We start from the raw sequence: 20,758 nt of genomic DNA, 5'->3' as shown, positions 1-20,758 counted from the left end.
CTGGCCTTCCAGACACTAAATTCCAACTTTCATCACCTTTTAGCTGTATGTCCAATGGTGAAAGGCAATGAGAGCTTATGTTCATTAACAACTGGAAAGCCAGATGGCTGAAAGTGGGCATTGAATGATTAATCTGGAAAAATCTGGGTTCAAGTCCCTTTGTATTCAACCATATATGTGATACTTTTCTTCTGATGGACTCATGTTTAACGTCTAGCCCAATGGTCTGGAATTGTGATGCAGCACAGCACTTTTATCCCATTCCCTTGTTCCTTAGCTACAACTATCCCTTTCCTTTCTTCTTGTTGGCCATGTTTTTACGACAGACAACACTATAGGTTATTGGGCGCTGTTCTGAGTTCAAATTGTTGTTTTATATACTAGTGGTTTTATTTTGTACTAGCTAGGGGACCTGGCGGTGCCCAGGTTATTAGAAGGTGGCATTGTTTGTTTTGGGATGTTAAGTAGGTTTTGGGATGTTAGGTAATATCACTGAAGTTTGGTCCAGATCCATCATTGGCTGGGTTCAGTGCTTCTGGAGAAGGGTGAACTACAACTCCCAGATTCCCAGGGCAATCACCCCTAAACCCTGCCAGTATTCACAGTTGGCCATGTTGGGTTTGTGTGCCAAGTTTAATTCAGATCCGTCATCAGCTGGGTTCAGGGATCTCTGGATAAGGATGAACCATAACTTGCATATCCATGGTCAATCACCCCAAAACCAGGCCCATATACACAATTAGCCATGTTGGGTCTGTGTGCCAAGATTGGTCCAGATCTGATGTCAGCTGGGTTCAGTGCTTTCTGGATAAAGGCAAACTATAAATCCCAAAATCAAGGTCCATTCCCACTAACCTCTGCAGTATGTTCAGTTGATCATGGGGCTTCTCTGTGCCACGTTTGGTCCCAATCCATTGTCGGCGGGGTTCACAATATCAGTGAAGGTACTTCAAGTCCCATTATCCATGGCAAGTTTGGTCCAGATCCATCATTGGTTTGGGTTAACGGTGCTCTCTGGATGTAGGTTACATGTAACTCTTGTAAATCATTGTGAATTCTTCCCAAGTCTCTTGTTCAGTTGCTGATCAATTCCTCTGTTAACTGTGTGCCATAGGAAAGGGTAGGAAAGGGTTAAGGGTTAAGGTAGAGGCAGTGGGTGAGGTCATGCAAATAAATGAAATGTCCATTGTGGAGGAAAAACAGAACATCTAGGATGAAATTGTCCCCGCATGAAAGCTTTAACTTGGGTTGGAGGCAGAATGGCATTTGTGGAGGACATTGGCAAGGTTTGGGCTACATGTTCAGGGTGCTCGCTATAACCTGTATGTCAGTGGAGGGAGGGCCATTGGTGTCTCCTGCTCAGTGGGAACTATAGCTGTTTGTGGAGGCAGGAGTCTGATTATGTAAGTGGGCACCTCCTCCACATACACATTTTTCACTTTTATTATGTGTATGTGTATAGATATAGATTGTATTATGTGTTGTTTGAGGCACCTTGTGCCGTATGTAAGCCACCCCGAGTCCCTTTAATTATTATTATTATTGTTATTTTATTATGACACAGCAAACAAGATAGATATGCTGGATTTCATATCACAAAACCACAAGTCGAACACTTCCCAGGTGTCTAGGACTGTGTGATGTATTTTCGGATGATGCACACAGATCCCAGCAGGGTGGCCTTTTGCAGTTGGCAGATTGTAATTTTGTCAATGTCTATTGTTTCCAAATGCCGGCTGAGATCTTTTGGCATGGCACCCAGTGTGCTGATCACCACCGGGACCACCTGCACTGGTTTCTGCCAGAGTCTTTGAAGTTCAATCAAATTATTATTATTATTATTATTATTATTATTATTATTATTATTATTATTATTATTATTATTAACAGCTCAATGGCATACAGATACACATGATCCTCTTCATAGTGGAAACAGCTGTATCAATAATTGAATTTGGCCAGTGCAGAAGGCTGAGAATATTCTGTGGTTTGTTTGTGATAAGAGCTTACTAAAAACCACATTGTTTCCCCATATCACTAGAATAAGGATGCTGATCAGTTGTATGAGCTATAACAAGGCCACAACTTTATTAATATAAATCTGCAGTGGGAGCAAATTGAACATGTTAGCAGTCAGAAACCTCTCCGCAAATGTTTAGAAAGCCCGTGTCAGACAAACCTATAACATGAATCAATATCATTGGAAAAGCATGACCTTGGTATTGAGTTCACTCATTTCTTTCTATGATTGTGCTTTTGTGTTAATCACACCAATTCAAGTTATGGGCTTCACAGTCATGTACTTTTTAAGCATTTTGATTTGGGGAGATTTGGATCTGCCATGACCTGGTTCTTGTTATGCTATTTTCCTTTAATGCCCTTCTGCTGGCAGGTCTTACGATGCATCTTGACTGTAGAATTAATGGACTTTGACTGCGCTGTAACTGCTATGGTACAGTGCTGTGGAATCATAGGAGTTATAATTTGGTGAGGCATCGGCACTATTTGGCTGGGAATGCCAAAGACATTGTAAAATCACTCCCATGAGTCATACCATTGAGTCATGCTTGTTGCAGTGCTGTAAAATTGCATTGATTCTACAGTGTAGATACACCCAGAGCTAGCAGAGCATTCATTCCACCAACAGTTTGTTCCACTGTCAGATGGGATGGCTTGGAATAGCTTCTGCTAACTGAAGACAATTTCTAGTGTCCAAAACAGTCTTCTATTAGAAGGAGTTTTGTAACCGAAGGCCCTATCACACTACAGTACACATTTATGTGGCTCGTTTTTAACTGCAATAACTACATTGGATTGGTGAGTTTTCTAGCTGCAAATGATAAACACTCCTTCACAGGATTCCACAAGATGTTGTGAAGAACATTCCTATAATTAGGATATGCCATGTTTTATATATTCATGCTGTTATATCATATTTGTGCTATCATATTGATACTTCATGCTTGAAATATAATATGTAGTTTGCTATAGAGTGTTATGTTATTTGGCAATAGTTGTACTGCTGTACGCCTTTAAGAAAGGTATAAATTGCTAATGGGAATTTGAGCATATTCTAGAAGCTGCTAGCCATGGCCAGTAGAAGCTGGTACAGCATATCTCATTCGCTAGACACCTGCAGATAATGGATAAGATGAGTTGTAGTCCTGTTTTGAGAGCAACTCACTTCCCAAGGTCTTTCTCATGTGAAAAGGGGAAATGTGAAAATAAGACATTGTTTAAATTGCTTGACTAGTGAGGGAAAAGACTGAGAAGAGTGTAAGGGACAAGGTCTTTGGATGAATGGGAATAATGCAGGTAAAGTGTTCAAATGTACAACCTAGAACTCTTTCAGAAGCTGTTGGATCCGACATTACCACCCGTGGCCAGCAAAAAATTGATTCTGGATTTTTAAAAATATATCATTTGTTCATTAATTTATAATAATATTATACAATTGTACAAAGGACAAAACTGCAATACTACACATACATATCTAGAACACTAAATAAACAAAACAAAAACAACCAACAAACAACCAACCTTTCTTGGGTAAGGTGCTGGAGCGGGTGGTTGCCTCCCAGCTCCAGGGCTTTCTAGATGACATCAACTACCTAGATCAGTCACAGTCTGGTTTCAGGCCTGGTCACGGCACCGAGACAGCCTTGGTCGCCTTGGTGGATGACCTCCGTAGAGAGCTGGACAGGGGGAGCGTGACCCTGTTGGTTCTCTTGGACATCTCAGCGGCTTTCGATACCATCGATCATGGTATCCTTCTGGGACGACTCTTTGGGATGGGTCTCGGGGGCACGGTTTTGTCGTGGCTCCGATCCTTCCTGGAGGGTCGATCCCAGATGGTGAAGCTGGGACACGCCTGCTTGGACCCCTGGCCTTTGAGCTGTGGGGTCCCGCAAGGCTCTATTCTGTCTCCCATGCTCTTTAACATCTACATGAAACCGCTGGGAGAGGACATCCGGAGTTTTGGAGTTGGGTGTCACCTCTATGCAGATGACGCACAACTCTACTACTCCTTTCCACCTAATTCCAAGGAGGCCTCTCGGGTGCTGGACGAGTGCCTGGCCTCTGTGTCTATCTGGATGAGGAGGAACAAGCTGAAGATCAATCCCGACAAGACAGAGGTCCTCCTGGTCGATCGTAATCCTGACCGGGGTATAGGGTGGCAACCTGTGCTGGACGGGGTTACACTCCCCCTGAAGCCACAGGTCCACAGTCTAGGAGTCCTCTTGGATTCATCGCTTACGCTCGAGGCTCAGGCGTCTGCGGTGTCTGGGAGGGCCTTCGCACAATTGAGACTTGTGCGCCAACTGCGACCGTACCTCGCGAAGGCTGATCTGGCCGGGGTGGTCCATGCCTTGGTCACCTCCAGACTGGACTACTGTAATGCGCTCTACGTGGGGCTTCCCTTGAAAACGGCTCGGAAGTTCCAACTGGTCCAACGAGCGGCAGCCAGGATGTTAACTGGGGCCCCTTACAGAGAGAGGTCAACCCTCCTGTTCAAGGAGCTCCACTGGCTGCCATTTACTTTCCGAGCCCAATTTAAGGTGCAGGTGCTTACCTACAAAGCCCTGAACGGTTTGGGACCATCCTACCTCCGTGACCGCATCTCCGTCTACGAACCCACTTGTTCACTTCGGTCATCTGGAGAGGCCCTGCTCGTGATCCCACCTGCGTCGCAAGCGCGGTTGGTGGGGACACAAGACAGGGCCTTCTCTGTGGTGGCCCCCCGACTCTGGAACACCCTCCCCAAGGATCTCAGACAGGCCCCTACATTGGCAGTCTTCAGAAAGAACTTGAAGACCTGGCTGTTCCAATGTGCCTTCCCAGATTAATAGGAAATCTCCAACACCAAGTCCCATAAGCACTTTATTAAAACTAAGATCGTATATCGCACTCTGCACTTGCCCTATAAGCCTTATATATCACTTGTCACTTCAGCACTTTTAATCTTGTACCCATTACTCTGGCCCGGCCCAGTTTTATTGTGTTTTAGTGTATTGTTTATTGCTTGTTGTTTATACTGTTTTAATTGTTTTTAATTTGTCTTTTGTTTTGTATTGTTATATTGTGTGTTGAGGCCTTGGCCTTTGTAAGCCGCATCGAGTCCTTCGGGAGATGCTAGCGGGGTACAAATAAAGTTTAATAATAATAATAATAATAATAAAAAGAAAACAGGAGGTTTTCCTAGTTTCCTAAATTCAAGGCAGAGACATGGCATCACTTCTCAATGTAACAGTATTATTTTGTTTTCTGACTAAATAAATTTACAAAAGGTAGGACTTTTTAATGTCAAAACACCAAGTAATAGTGTTTCCTTCTTTTTTTCATAAAGGCTATAAATTGTTTCAAATCATTTAAGACATTATCCAATGATTTATCTCTTATATCTGTGGCTAACAAATGTGTCAATTTCAGCAATTCCTAATTCTAATTTTGGTACCTTTCCCACTTAGGTACTCATCATCAAGGCATAATTTAATCTCAAATTTAGCTTTCTTGTTTTCAAAACTATAAAGTATCTTACATAGTTGAAACCTTTCTAGCAATTGATTATATGTATTATAATGCATGTCATATCCTGCCACAATTCTTCTTGAGTTTTGAAATCTACACCAATCATTTCCCCAATCTAACAAATTCTGATAGATTACACAACCCAACCCATAAAAATTACTGGTATTGGTATCATGGTTTTTTTTTTCTTAGTCTCTTGGTTTTTAGTTCTCTTCCTGGGATTTTTTGGGGCACTGATTCAGAATATTGATTGTATAAACCTTATCAGCTCTAGTTTCTTAGATATGGTGGTTATCATGGTTTTCTATGAGTGAGCAGCTGGCAGCTGGTATGTGGCATATGTTCTGCAGCTCAAAAACTGGAGCTGATGGGGAAAAGTGGTGCCATTTTTGAAATCAGCAGGTCAAATATACCCAGAAACAGGGCTAACATTTGAGGCACCAAAATGTGTGTTGGCCAGTGATGAACTTGGTCTCCTGTAGATATCTTCTATGATATCTACTTCTTTTCCTGATTTTTTTTGTTGGCCAACTCTTTTGAACCTTTTTATCTCCTTAGTAAAATGCTTCTTGTGATGAAATGGAAGAATATATTCTGTTTTTAGTATTTATTCCAAATACTCAAGATGCCATGCCTTTGATTTAGGATTCTGCTATTGCCCTGTGGCTCTGTGCCTATAAATACTGAGAAGTTGTCTGTGTTTAAAATTGCTGTGGGACATGGGTTGCTGTTGTGTACCTTCAAGTCATTTCTGACTTAGGCAACTCTAAGGCAAACTTATTATAGACTTTTCTTGTCAAGATTTGTTCAGAGGGGCTTTTGACTTCCTCTGAAGCTGAGAGAGTGGCTAGTAGGTTTCCATGTCTGAGATAGGATTCAAACTCTGGACTTCAGCGTTATACTCCAACACTTAAACCACTACACCATACTGGCTCTTTTTCAGACTATGGGTGCAGAGTATTAAATACTCTATTGATATAAGTCCTAGTGCAGGAGTCCCCAAACTAAGGCCCACAGGCTGGATGTGACCCTCCCTAAGTCTGAAATGACTTGAAGGCACACAACAATAATCCTAATTAAAAGTTTGAGGACCTCTGACCTAGTGATTAAAATGAACCAGCAGTTTTAAAAGACTACAAAAACAAATAAATGGACAGCAGTAAATTAATTAATGCAAGGAGCCAGCTTGAGTTTGTGTCCACTTGCTGAAAGGGGAATTGAAATAAGTTTGCTTGATAATATGTATGTAAGGTCAGATTAGATGTCATGAAGATGATTTGTGAATAGCATCTTTAGCCATTGTACATATTTCTGTACCACTTTACCAAGGATACTTATCAGCAATAATGCGGTGGGACTACCTTTAAATAGATAGGTATGGGAATGTGATATGAAAATGTTTGTTGGCGCTGTAGTGTAGATTGGGATATGTGGGTAGGACTTCCAAGTGGAATAACTCTTTTGACCATGTTACAATTGCAATTAAAATCTCCTTTTTCAATCTGCTGTGTTTTCCGTGAGCAAAATTATTCATCATATATTTGCCCTCAGGGGCACATAGCATCTCCTCAGTCCGCGTGTGTGAACAGTATATGTGTGCATAGGTGTGTGTGTGCTTGGGGGGGGGGGGGGGGAATTAACTGGAAAAAATCCATAGAGAAAAGGGATAAACTTTTTTGCAGCACTGTGGTCCCCATCTACATTCATAGTATCATAGAGTTGGAAGAGACCTTGTGGGCCATCCAGTCCAGCCTCCGACCAAGAAGCAGGAAATCCACATTCAAAACATCCCTGATAGATGGCCATCTAGCCTCTGCTTAAAAGCCTCCAAAGAAGGAGCCTTCATTGACTGACTCCCCTTCCCCATGACTGCTATTAATATTTTAAAAATGAACATGGGATTTGTTCAGAGATCTTGTTCTACCCCTTTAAAAACTCTAGTTCTGAAAGTGGAGATGCCATTTCATTTCTTTTACAAAACATTAACAAGGGAGAAATGGGGTTGCCATATGTCTCATGTAACATCTTGTTAAACCCTATATCTATGAAGTTGACACAGTGGTCAATATCGTATGAGTTTGGGGGAAAATTTATATATGCTATATGGTAGACAAACGTGGGATTTTATTTCCTTTTAATTCTATTCAACTTTATAGGGCTCTTTGGAAACTGTTTAGAAGGTTGAAATATGATAATATTTAAACAGTGATTTTTCTCCCCTCCAGTGCCTACTTTAAAGGAATAAGTAATAAATGATATAAAACTCCAGCTTGAAATGTTATGAGCCAAATTTTATGATTACATAGAGTGAAGCAAGAGCAGTAAGATGGTTTTTCTTTTGTTCCCACCTATTATTCCCTCCCTTTCTGCAGTGAATGTTTTCAATTTGTCATCTTTATTCTTCTCTCCAGTAAATATTTTACTACCTCATAATCATTTTACACTTGATATATATTAAATAAGTTTTTATTGATTTGCAATTCATTTTAATATTTCCCTGCATTTCGCACTTGATGTTCTCATAAAATACAGATATGTTATGCTAAAACATTCGGATCAGACAAACATCTGCTTATTTCAAGCAACGGATGTGTGTGGGCATGTGGGAGTGAATGGGAAATGGAGCTGATGCAATGCACATTGCAAGGAAGGGAGTTATATGTAAAAGTTAAGGTGAAGATATAATATACAAAATTCACAATTTTTAGAATTATTAAATGGAACTTTGTGTCAAATCAGTAATGGGTTTAGGAAAAATTCTGCTAAGTGTTAAATAATATTTAGTGGTTTGAGTGTTGGACTAAGATACTGGGAGACTAGGTTTCAAAACCTCACTTGAACATAGAAAACCACTGAGTGACCTTGGGCAATTTGCCTCTTCTCAGCCTCAGAGGAAACCTTTCCTTTGAACAAATCTTGCCAGGACACCCTGTGATAGGTTTACCTTAGGGCTGCTTTAAGCTGGAAATGACTGGAAAGCACATGACAACAACAAAAATGTCATTATTTAAGTAGAAAAGTGTGTGTGTTGATAGGAGTTGGGTTTTGCACTTTTGTTACAGCAATATGCCCTTCCCTATAGAGCTCAAAGTGGAAAGAAAAGAAGGAAGATGTTTAATCCCTGAAAGGTTGGGGAAAGACATTTTATTGAAAAGTAAAATGGCTTTCCAACCGATTTATCTCATATTGCTGCTTACACCTAGGCAGTGTCATCTGTATGCCCCTAAGAAAGGCTGAGCAAAGGAAGATAGATGCTTTTGAACTGTGGTGTTGGAGGAAAATTCTGAGAGTCCCTTGGACCACAAGAAGATCCAACCAGTCCATACTCCAGGAAATAATGCCTGGCTGCTCACTGGAGAGAAGGATATTAGAGGCAAAGATGAAGTACTTTGGCCACATCCTGAGAAGACAGAAAAGTTTGGAGAAGATAATGATGCTGAGGAAAATGGAAGGAAAAAGGAAGAGGGGCCAACCAAGGGCAAGATGGATAAATGGTATCCTTGACTGACTGACTTGACCTTGAAGGAGCTGGGGGTGGCCATGGCCAACAAGAAGCTCTGTCATGGGCTGGTGCATGAGGTCACAAAGAGTCAGAAGCGACTGAACAAATAAACAACAAATCACTGCCAAAAGGGCAATGCATAAGCATCCTGCTCAAGTTACATCAGTTTATGATTGTTTAAGTAACAGAAGAAGGAATTGGCCAAGTTCAGAGTATGTCCTCTTAAAAGTTTGGCTTCAGTCCTTGTGTCATAAGCAAAAGACATAAAGTTCTCCTCACTTTCATTGGGGGCAATTGAAAAGTGAGATTCTTGAAGCTGAAATGTTCACCATAGCTGAAAATTTAAAATAGTCTTTAAAGAACCACATTAGACTGCTTTAGAATAAACAGATGCAAAAGCATCCAGTAGCACCTTTGACATTGATAAAAGTAAATTTCTAGAATAAACTTTTGGAGGTGATCTGAAACTCCATATCTCACCATTTCCAAATCATCTGAAAGTCTGTATGCAACATATGAGCTTGCCCAAGTCTTATAATCTTGGGGGGGGGGGGCTTTCTCACCAAATCACAAGCTCCCTCCTGAAGGAGGCTTAATGACCTTTGTTCCAGTTAGGAAGTGACCCAGGAACCAGATAGTTGGAGTGTTAGAGCTGTTGAGGAGTATTTCTGTCCAGGTCAATCAAAGGGTATCCAGCAGGATGAAGGGAGAAACAATACAGTGGTCACCGGCCAGTCCAGAAGTTGTTCAGAAAGTCGGTAGTCCAGATAAATAAAGCCAGCAAGAGATAAACAAGAGTCAACAGTCATAGATAGCCCAAAGTCAAGAAAACATGCCTAAAAATTACTGCCAGTGATCAAGAAGGATGGTTGACATCAACAAAGCTGCCAGGTAATGGCTGGGAGATTTTTATATAGGCAATTAGGCATAGATGCCTAATTAGGTCAGTGTCTTCTACTTAATAACCTTTGGAAATGATGCAAATCACTTTGCCTGTTCATCACTTGAAGAATGATGACAAAGGATCCTCAGTGTCTGCAGCCTCTTGCTGTGGAGCTAGGCCTGCCTCTGCTTCAACCCCTGGTTCCTTGGATTCAGAAACTCACTTGTTTCCAGGAGATTTCAGGCTCCTCCTAAATCATCCCACTCCAGAGTGTGAGTTACGACACTCAGTTGGCCTCCTTTCTGCTCTCTTTTCAATGGCAAAGAACTTATTCAAACAAACCTTCAGCCTTTAACTTATTGGAGACAAACGATATTCAGTAGATACATTGTATTTCTAAAATGTAATATATGGTAAAAGTGTTTGAAGTTGTTTTAGCTTACTATTTTTTGTTCAATGTGTTTTAAAACTTTCATACTACGTATAATTTAAATCATTTTGTTTTAACTTACATTGTAAAATGCTTTGGGCCCCTTGTTAGGAGAAAGGTGGGATGAAAAATGAATTAATGAAATAAAAAGCATGAAAATAAATAACTGATGAAATGAACTCCATAAGAACATATGCTTGAAAATTTTCCTTCCCAGTTCATCGCAGTGATGCTACTGGATTCCTTTATGTCTTTTTGTGGAAATAGAAAGTAAGTCTGCCCGTACACATGAACCCCAACTACATCTGTTGTTGTAACCAAACACTCAGTGCTCTGCAAGGTGCAAACACTATAGGAAACCAGTGATATTAGATCTCTGTGTGGTGCTATGGATTACAAGCCTGTCAGCAAACAACGATAAAGTAAAGTGCAAAGTGCAAGACTTGAGGATAGATGCCTGCAGCTGCTGTTTCTGCCAATAATGCTGTATCTACAATAAATGCATGCATGTTGTACAATAATGTGCATGGACAGGGAAGGTGGCTACTCTAGAGGATCATTTTGGGATCTACCTCTACTGCTGAAAATCTGTGGTGGTTTTAAAAAGGTACTGCTAGCAAGAATCAAACTATATTTGTTTTAATTTTTGTAAACTGGCTTGAGTATCAGGTTTGGGGTGAAATGGCTTCACAAATACACGAACAAATAAAATTGGATATGTTGGAAATAAAGGTATTGGAGGAGTTTAGCCTGGCAGATTCCAGACTGAGACATTGCAGTTCTTGGGGACAAAAAATCCCATTATTTTATATTGAGGTGAATATTAATTTATATCTATCCCATTTTCCTGCCTTCAGGAGACAGTGCTGCTAGACTTCTTCCCGATTACAGTTTTGACCCAACTTTTGGTCTTCAGATGCAGCTTAAACCACCTCAGGAGGTGTTAGCTGGTCCCTTTCTCCTCTCCACCACAAGTGCACCATGTTGAAATAAAAATAAAAATGAAGTTGGAAATGATGTGACATAACTTTCAGATTAAAGAGAATGTGCTTCTGAGAACAGCTGGGGGGCTAGGAAGGAAAAGGCAACCTTCTCACTCTGCAGAGTTGCCCTCCGCTATTTTATATACAGCCAGGGTTGCCATCTCCCACTTTCCTATTTCCCACGGCTCAGACAAAAGACCTGAGAAAAATTGAGATGATGAAGCCAGTGAAATTTGTTTGGGGGTTAGGTGGACACATGCATTTCTAACTATATAATCTTGCCATTTTTGTTTTTCATATCTGAATGGATTAATTCAATCACGTTCCTCTTGGAAATGATTCCAGAAAGGCAGCTTCTCTCTTTTCTTTCCTTCCTTGCTGAATCTTAATGGGTCTCCTATTGTTGTGATATATGCAGAACACATTAATGGAGATAAGATGCCTTCCAACCCACCATGCCATTTCTGCTGTTCCATATTCCACACTAGCCACCATTTTGCCCTCTCCATACAGTAACAGCTTGAAGGATGTTAAGCAGTCAAAGATATCCTTAGATTGATTAGCTTATTCCCCCTCCAGCTTCTAAAGGGCTTCTTTCTGCCAACAAAACACCTAGGTCTTTCTTGTGTACAGCAAAGAGATGAATGCTGGGTTGGGGAGGGAGAAAGGTAGTTAAGCGAATATCACAGCTAATGTTAATGAACAGGCAGGCTGACCTTGCTGGGTGCACAAAGGAACCCAATTGCTCCCCGTCTCCCCTTCTTCTCTGTCCTGAAATTAAGTACCTCAGGTGGCTCCATCTGCTTCATGTTAATCTGTCTTTCAAACAGGGACATTACATGCTTGCATTTGGTCCAGTTGTTTAGAAAACACATTTCTTTGCACACCAAGGGCAGCTGACCGGTCATTTGTCTCTTAGATGTGAAGTGTCTCTGAAGCCATCAATCTTTTTGCCCACCCTCTCCTCCCACCCCCCTAAAGCTTCTTGACTCATCGTTAATCAAATGAAGGGGAAAACAGACCCCCCCCCTCCACTCTTTACCCTCTTCATTATCATTTGCTTTTCTCCTCAGATGGATTTCTCCTCCCCTCATAATCTTTACTATTTTTGGTCCAGGAAGATGGAGGCAACGGGAATAATTTATGGACTGTGGAGATTTTGCCTCGGCTTCCCACAGCTCTTGCTGTCACTTGGATGGATGGCAGAGGTTGTTTCACGTTTACTCCCATTCTGGGTCTGTTCTACACCAGAGCTCTGGCTGTTCTCATTTTTTTGCTCTCTGTGGACTCCAGTGATGAGGAGGGAGGCCGTTCACAGAAGGGCTGTTCTGCATGTGCCACGTCTCATTGTGTGCCGCAAACCTTGCCGCAGAACCATGGCAATGTTGTGTGTAGATGTTTTGTACCATCTTTCTTTCTTTGACTCTCAACCTGAAAGGTAACTGCAAGAGACACTTTACTAGGATGCTACTTGCATCTCACTGGGGGGGGGGGGGGGGGAGAGAAAATCGGCCACCAGTTTGCATAATATTTGAAACTTTTTTTCTCCTTTTTCTTCTGACTCTTTCCCCCCCAAATTGGACTTGGGACTGGAGAGTCTCCCTATAAAGCAGGGTAGCTTTTGTGATGGTAAGCTGGAGCCTTTGGGAGAACTATGGTGTCTGGCTTTACTCGGGGGCTATATCTTTCAGTTAAGATCAAGACCCTTAACATGCAGGGACATTTTAGGCAAGATGAAAGTTAACCAAAACAAGTTTACTGAAAACAGGAAGAACAAAGGGCTAACTCCACTCAGGACTATTGTATAATAGCTTAAAGCAATACATTACAAAAGGAGAATTTTCTGAATGCAGTCATCTTTCTGGAATCATGGAAAGTCTTTTGCTTCTGATGCAAAGTGATGGACTTGGTTTTCTACTTTTGCAACTTGGGCTGATCACAAGCTTCTGGTGCCAATAGGGCTGATGGTATATGAAGAGTTTATAGTGCCAAGGATGCCTGTTTGAATTGCTAGGGCCTAGGATTTCCAGACAATATCCAGGCCTCTAAACTCTTTAGCTCTATTGCAGAAAGAAAAGCGGGCCTAGCAAGGAAGCTCTGAGCAGGCAAATGGACTGAACCAACTAAGGCTGGCCTCTAGGGGTTTTTTAAGCTCCGCCCAAAAACTAATACAAATGGAGGCATCTACTCTATTGGGGAACCTAAACAGAGGGAACTGAAGCAAAGGAGAGGAAAGGCAGAGCCAAGACTTCACGGCTTTGCATTTGACAGATTTTACGGATATTTGTAGCAAAACTATGACTTAATCAAATTGCAAGCATTTTCCTAGAGTAGATCCAGTGAATCAATATGTGTTGTATTCCACCCTGCACCTGAGCTGTCAGGTGAGCCTGAGGTTGGGCCTGTTCAGCCTGTGATTGTACCTGCACCTGACCTGTCAGATGAATCTGGGTTGGAGCCTAGGATTCCTATGCAGCCAGAGTTATGAGGCTGCTGTTCCTGAGGATTCTGGGAGCAGACATACAATGGTTTCAAGCAGGCAGCTTGAACCACATTCCTTGGGAGAATCAAGGTTGAGCTATCCCTTGGCAGAGGGGTATTCCATTCTTGATAAGAGAAATGAGGTTGACAGAAAGAAAGCAACATGCCAACAGGGACAAGAAAGGGAGGTTTTGAGAAGGAGCAAAAGGGCCATGTAAGAAAGAGCCATGGAAAGAGGCCTTGATTCTAGCTTTAAGAGGAACTGCTTCTGAGAGAGAATTCAGAGGTGGTAACTTTGCTCATCAAGAGGTTTGTTCTTGCTTCATGGACTCTTGTTTCATGTTACTTTTGGACTTTCATCCAAAGTTCCTGTAAGCCTTGTATTTTGAGCTTTGTTCCAGTTCATGAACATGTTCTTTGCTCCAGTACTTGATCCTGTTCTTTGTTCCAGTTTATGATCCTGTTCCTAAATTCGATTATCTTGATAGAAGTTTATTCTTGTGTTTGGATTTTTATGGACCCTGGCGTCAAGATTCTCAAGTGTCTCATAACTTGTCAACTAAAACCTCATTTTATTGACTTTGAACTTTGATTTGCTATTGCTTACATATTATCTTCAATAAACAGCTTGCATTGCTTATAGCCTGGGGCTCCAGTGTGGTTTTAAGATGTCTCTGCAGCCTAGGGGGTGCAACAACATGATTTGTATGAGTTTTGATTGAACATTTAGCACCTTTTTTAATGGGTTTAACATATCCTCCAACATTTCAGAGATGACAACCAGAACACTGTAGTCAATCAATTTCAGAAAGTTGTCAAGTTGGCAACAATATTGAGGAGGAAGAACACACAATCTAGGAGAAGCTGCCACAATTTTTGACTGAATCTATTGGAAAAGACCAGATTCTATTCTTCCTCTTCTTAGTTGAGTGCAAACTACAGTTGGACAACATATTCTGCAAACTCATGAAGAGCTTTGAATACCATAGAGTCACCCAAGAAGACCTAGAAAATACCTAAAGGAGTGGTCTCTCAGGGTCTCCAGTGCGATTCTATGGTTAACTTCAGACAGGACCTATGGGTGGAAGTTGTGCTAGAGTCATGGAGAGAACACTTCTCTAGACATTTTCTAGATTTTCCAGAGCAATTCTGTGCTATGCTTCATCCAGAAGCTCAAGGTATTGTTTATTTAAGGTAAGAAAAATAGGGTTTCAGATTACACAAAAATCATATTACATGAAGGGTCCTAGAACAGATCCCTCATATAATTCCTGTTGTATTATGTAATCCCTCAACAGATCTCTGTTGTACTTTTGGCCTTTGAACTAAGTTTGCAGTAACTGAAGCAAGCTGAGGACAAAAGGAGAAACTCAGATATTTTAAAAGCAGCTGAAAAAAACTGGATCATGAAGGATTTATAGGAACTATCTCTGCCAATTTACTGTCACTGTCTATTTTAGTTGGACCACTATTTGCAGCCAAGATTTTTCTTATTTATTTGAACCTTAAGATATCCCCTTGTTTGCCTGATTTAGACACATTTGACTGTATCCTGAGAACAAACACTCATTTTATGTTCTCCTGTGTTTCTGCCACTACTCATTTTTGTGCTATGGATCTTTTGGCTGTGCAGAGTCTTCAAACTCGATATGCTGTGACTCTGTCTAAAGATTTTCTTATTGGCATTAACACCCTAGTGATTTGGAATGTTTCTTTTTCCTATACAGTGTCTTTTCTCACTCTGTTCAGAATATTGCTGAGTCCGCAGGGTATATTTTGCCCACCTGCATGAGCTCTATGGCCATAAATCTTGATTTTTTCAGTGCTCATTAAAAATATACAAAGCTTTTGGCATTCCATGTACTTAGAACATGTGAAAATCACATTTTTATATATTTCTAATCAGTGTAATAAAAACCTATTTCTTGTCATCTAGTCTTCTCTGTCAGTTTAGTCTCAAGGCAACCTTGAATGAACATTTAAGAAATATTGTCCACTCCCCTATATAACACTTCTTGGTTATACGAAATAAAATTAGATAACCATATGGAATATTCTAGAGTGGAGTTACTGAAGGTGGCTTGCTTAATTATAACATGCATAACCATTACTACATTTTTAAAAAAATGATATATTTATACTATAATTTAACAGTCTGAGAGCCAAAGTGAAATTGTTGTCTTTTTGTTTTACTTATTTATTTATGTTTAAATTATGCTTTGGAAGCATTGACATTGAGGGGTGGGATTCAAATGCCAGAATCTGTGATTAAATGCTTTGATGGCACCAGTGATTTCTAAATGATGGTCTGGGACCTGATAAATGATTGCAGGAGTCTCTTGAAAATTGTGATTATTCTGACTATTCTCATGTGTAATTGGCATATAATCTTCCCCTTCAGTTTCCCTTTATATCTAAAGGCTGCTTTGCATATTACGTTGAGGTCACCTAAGTTTGTCAGTGAGCAGATGCTCAATGAGAAGCTGTAGCCCATAATTCTGACTTCCTGATAAGTATATCTTGTGGATGTCTCTGCAAATGGGTTTTATCCTTCACAATTGACATTTTGGTATATATATGTAACACATAGCAGGTAGGCATGTTGCACCATATCAAGAGAAATAGCCTGAGAGACTTTTAATTCCTTTATGTTGACTTGTCTCTATGTAACCTAATAATATGGGCACAAATGATAGCTTCTATCACCCAGATTATTTACTCTTCCTCTATATGGGTCAGGAACGGCAGCATGTAGCCTCTCCCTTCAATCCTAGGGGGCAATAACAATCCTGATCACCATAGCTAATAGACAGGGCAGTGGGAGCCAGGGCAGGCCCAAGGTAATTTTCCAGTGTAAGCGAACAGAATTTTTGAGCCCCCCCCCCCCAACCAATCACTGAAAAATAAAAGTGTTGAATAAGTGAAAATGTTGGATTATAAAGAGGGATTAAGAAAAAAGCCTATTAAACATCAAATTACATTATGATTTTACAAATTAAGCACCAAAACATCCTTTCTCCCACCCTGGACATTAATAATAATAATAATAATAATAATAATAATAATAATAATAATAACAATAATAATAATACATTTATTTATATACCACCCTATCTCCCAAAAAGGGACTCCAATCATAAAAAATAACAAGTACATTACATAACAACATAAGCATATATTGAGGTTCAGATATGTAACCTCACTTACCTCGATTCCAACAGAGCTCACAACCTCTGAGGATGCCTGCCATAGGCGGGCTTCTGGAACATGTCCAGGCAGCCCGGAGACCTGGGCTTGAGGAGGCAAAGGCAGGCCAGGCCGCGGAGGATGGCCAGAGGCCAGCCAGAGGCCTCGGAGGCCAGCGCGAGGCTGCGGAGGCCGGTCAGAGGCCTGAAAGGCCAGCCAGAGGCCTCAGAAGCCAGTGCCAGGCTACAGGGGCCGGCGCGAGGCCATAGGGCCGGCCAAAGGCTCTGGAGGCTGGCACAAGGCTCCGAAAGGCCCACCCAGCCCACCGGAAGGCCAGACGCGAGCTGCTGGAGCCTGCACTAGGCCTTCCGAAGCCCGTGCTAGGCCTTCCGGAGCCTGCGTTGGGCACTTGTGTGGATAAACACCGTCGCAAAACGGGGGTGCTGTTGAGGCCTCGACAGTGCCCCCGTTGACGTGCGCCCAACGCCGAGGCGTAATCGGCTTCCCACGTTGGACTGGGTCTGGTGGGAGCTGAAGTCCAACAACATTTGGAGGATTGCATGTTGCAAAACCCAGTTTTAGATGAAGTTGATCTACTGCTAACCTTTGGAAAAAAATGCCTCTGGCTGCCTAACTTCTCCCTCTTGCAAACCTTCTTAAATCCAGTCATTTTCAGAAACACTGAGTATATCTACACTGCACAATTATTATGCTTTGATGCTACTTTAACTGGCATGGCTGCATCCTATGGGACCTTGAGATTTGCAGTTTGGTAAGGGGGAACTCAAACTTCTTTGCCAGAATGCTCTAGTGCTATAGCTCAGAGAAAGGCATCTCACCAAACTATAAATCGCAAGATGTAGGATGGAGCCAATGCAGTTAAAGTGAAATCATAGTGCTATAATATTGTTGTTTGTAAGGCTTTATTTCATTTGTCAGTCAGTTTTAATAATACTTGGCTTGTGTTCATTTGGTAAAACACCCAGTAACAGTTTTATCTACATTATTAGGTGTTTTCTTAAATGAACAAGATCAAAGAATTAGATTTTTAGATACAGATATATCAGATTTTTTTTTTTACTTTATTGAGGCAGACATTTGAAAGATGTTCTGTAAAGAGAAGCATGGCCTTTAAGAAGCTGGAGACTTGAAAAATTAATGCACGGGGTATGATTTGGAAGTAGAACTCCTCTAGGTCAAATATAGAACTGGTTTGAAATTCAAAGGCACCCTGCAATCCTGATGTAATTTATAATACCAGTGTACTGTGGAATCTCAAAATCCCAGAACACACCAATTCTTGCTTTTTCTTTCATCTTATGAGACTAGTTGGCCTTGCTGGAAGAGAAGCGTACTGGCCTCTGGAGTGTCCAATTACCCCACTGCTCTCTGGAATATTAAACTGTCAGAATAACCACATGGACTTAGAAGTTTGATTAGGATGCTGCTTCTGAACATAAGAAAAGCCCTGCTGAATCAAACCAAAGTCCTTTACGTCCAGTGTCTTGTTTCCTATGTTGGTCAACGAATGGCAAAGAGTTTGAGTGCTGTATACTGATATGGGGGCAGGCAGGCAGAACAGAGCAGAGACAGGCTGCTGACTGTGGAGAGACTGGTAAAAATGGAAGTTATTTAGCATCGGCAGAGGATTGTACAGAATGAGTGTCACAGCAGAATGACTCTGAGGTCTGTTACAAAGATCACCCTCCCCCTTTTTTGGGACCAACAAAAAACCTTTGCAGATGTAGGTTATCCCATTTTAAAAACAAAATAAGGAAACCCCTGAATACTATCTCAACCTAATTGTATTATTGACTTAATATAATTAAAAATCTCACTGTTCACATACACATGTTTGTATTTTCCACACACCCTCCACTACTCTTCCTTAAAACTACCCCCTCCCCTGCCCTCGGATGCTATATTTATGCCTTGGAGATGTGGAAATGAGCAATATGATGGATGGATGGATGCGGCTTGTCTGGGTTTTTCACCACCATTTCCCCTGGGGCTCTCCATATGCTGGCAGAGAGCACCATCCCAAAAGATGGTATCTTTTGCAAACTAGACAGCTAACAGACAGCTTCTCTCTCTGCATATTTCCCAGAAGAAGAGGAGGGGGCTTCATCTGTTTCCTACCCCTTTCCCATGGCATATTTCACGATATTGGTTCTGACTTCCATTGTTCCAAATAGTCCACCATAAATAAAAATGTGAGTGGTGGGAACAGCAATAGGACTGAGATATTATATGCTTGTGACACTGATAGATTCTCATTGGGGACTGACATGAGATTTAATTGCTCACTGAGCCACTGAGTTGCCCTTTAAGGCACATCCTGCCATGTCCTGTTAATGAGCTCAGTGGCTACATTTGCCCAGCAGTCGATCTCTGATGTGCTGGGTCCCTCTTTTTCTCCCTCCAACACACAGACACACACACATTCACCATCCAAAATGGTACTTAACTGGAATCAATCATGATATACAGTTATGTGGTATTTGTTTATAAAAGTAAATGGGTCCAAGACACAATGTGACATAGTGTTTGTATAATCCTTGTGTAATTTCTGGGGAAGCTGGATTGCTTTGGTTTTGCGCAGTACCTGCTGTCTCTGGAGTGACAGATAATGCCAGAGCTCACCCGATAAGTACCTCTGTTCCCAATCAGAACTGGAAATGGAACTGACATTCTATGTAGAGAGACTGCGGCTTAGTGGCATCTAATTCAGTGCTTTGTTGTGCAATAAAAATATAGTCCATCGGTGTGTGCAGAAAATTAGAAAGGCAAAATAGGTGTTTTGATGGATGAACATAATTGATAGTGTTTGTTTTAGCTGGTTATCATAAAACATTCTTGCAAGGAAGAGTCTGGGTTTACTCTTCTCCTACAAGTTTGTCCTGAAATGAATGATTTGGGCTGTGTCTATTTTGCCTTTCCAGTTTTCATAATGAAATTGCAAGCAGTGTTTTACCTCCCACAAATTAGACCATGGGGGTCCATAAGGTCAGCTCACTGTTCTGCTCTGAAAGTACAATTGGCTTTCCACAGATTCTGTATCTAACCACGGCTTGAAAATATTTTCTAAAAAAAATAAGAAGCAAACCTTGATTTTGCTGTTTTATATGAAGGGTAATATTTTACTCATTAACCCCATTTTAAATAGCATGCATTCCGTGGTTAACTGTTTGTTTCGCATTCTTGGAGTATAGAAAATAACTGCAACTTCTGTTGTATTTGCTTTGTCAGAAGTTGACCTGCCCCTGAAGAAGGATGGCTTCACATCCGAGGGGACCACACTGGAAGCTTTGCTGCGTGGAGAAGGGCTTGAAAAGAAGATAGATACTAAAGAGGAGGACACTCTACAAGAAATCCAGGTGACTGGGAGTACTCTTCACATTTACTATCTATATACATCGGCCCTCCTCATTTGAGGGAGTTAGGGACACAGAATCCCTGTGAAAGTGAAGAATAAAGAAATTCCTATGTTTTTTACCTGATAAAACATATTTCTAGAAATTTCTAGATCAGCATAAGTCTATGGTTGACTTCCATGTCAAAATGACCATAGAATCACACTGGAGGACCTAGAGATTCTAGGGAGAATATTTAAATCAAATCGGTGACTAATTCCACAAACGTCAAAAACCACAAAATGTGGAAGGATGACTGTGATGTTGAAATGATTATGTATGATGTTATTTTGTCTTGGGCATCAGGTTATTAATCTCTTCTGGCCTTCATGCTGTGATTTTCAGGAAAGC

General features: G+C 41.1%; 1 protein-coding gene across 4 annotated transcripts in view; it reads left to right on the top strand.

The window, feature by feature from the left end:
• The window catches only part of dpf3 (double PHD fingers 3), a 235,960-nt gene that overhangs the window by 144,020 nt on the left and 71,182 nt on the right, over positions 1-20,758 (top strand). For all 4 annotated transcript variants that reach the window (XR_001730046.2, XM_008103841.3, XM_008103848.3 and 1 more), the window contains exon 4: positions 20,244-20,371. Coding sequence is in view for 3 of the 4 variants with exons in the window: in XM_008103841.3 (XP_008102048.1) it covers positions 20,244-20,371 (128 nt within the window). In the remaining variant the exon portion in view is untranslated. The remainder of the gene's footprint in view (positions 1-20,243; positions 20,372-20,758) is intronic.

The sequence above is a fragment of the Anolis carolinensis genome, chromosome 1 (genome assembly GCF_035594765.1).
Source record: "Anolis carolinensis isolate JA03-04 chromosome 1, rAnoCar3.1.pri, whole genome shotgun sequence".
NCBI lineage: Eukaryota > Metazoa > Chordata > Lepidosauria > Squamata > Dactyloidae > Anolis > Anolis carolinensis.
The sequence above is the reverse complement of the archived record's forward strand: the minus strand, read 5'-3'. Positions and strand labels throughout refer to the sequence as shown.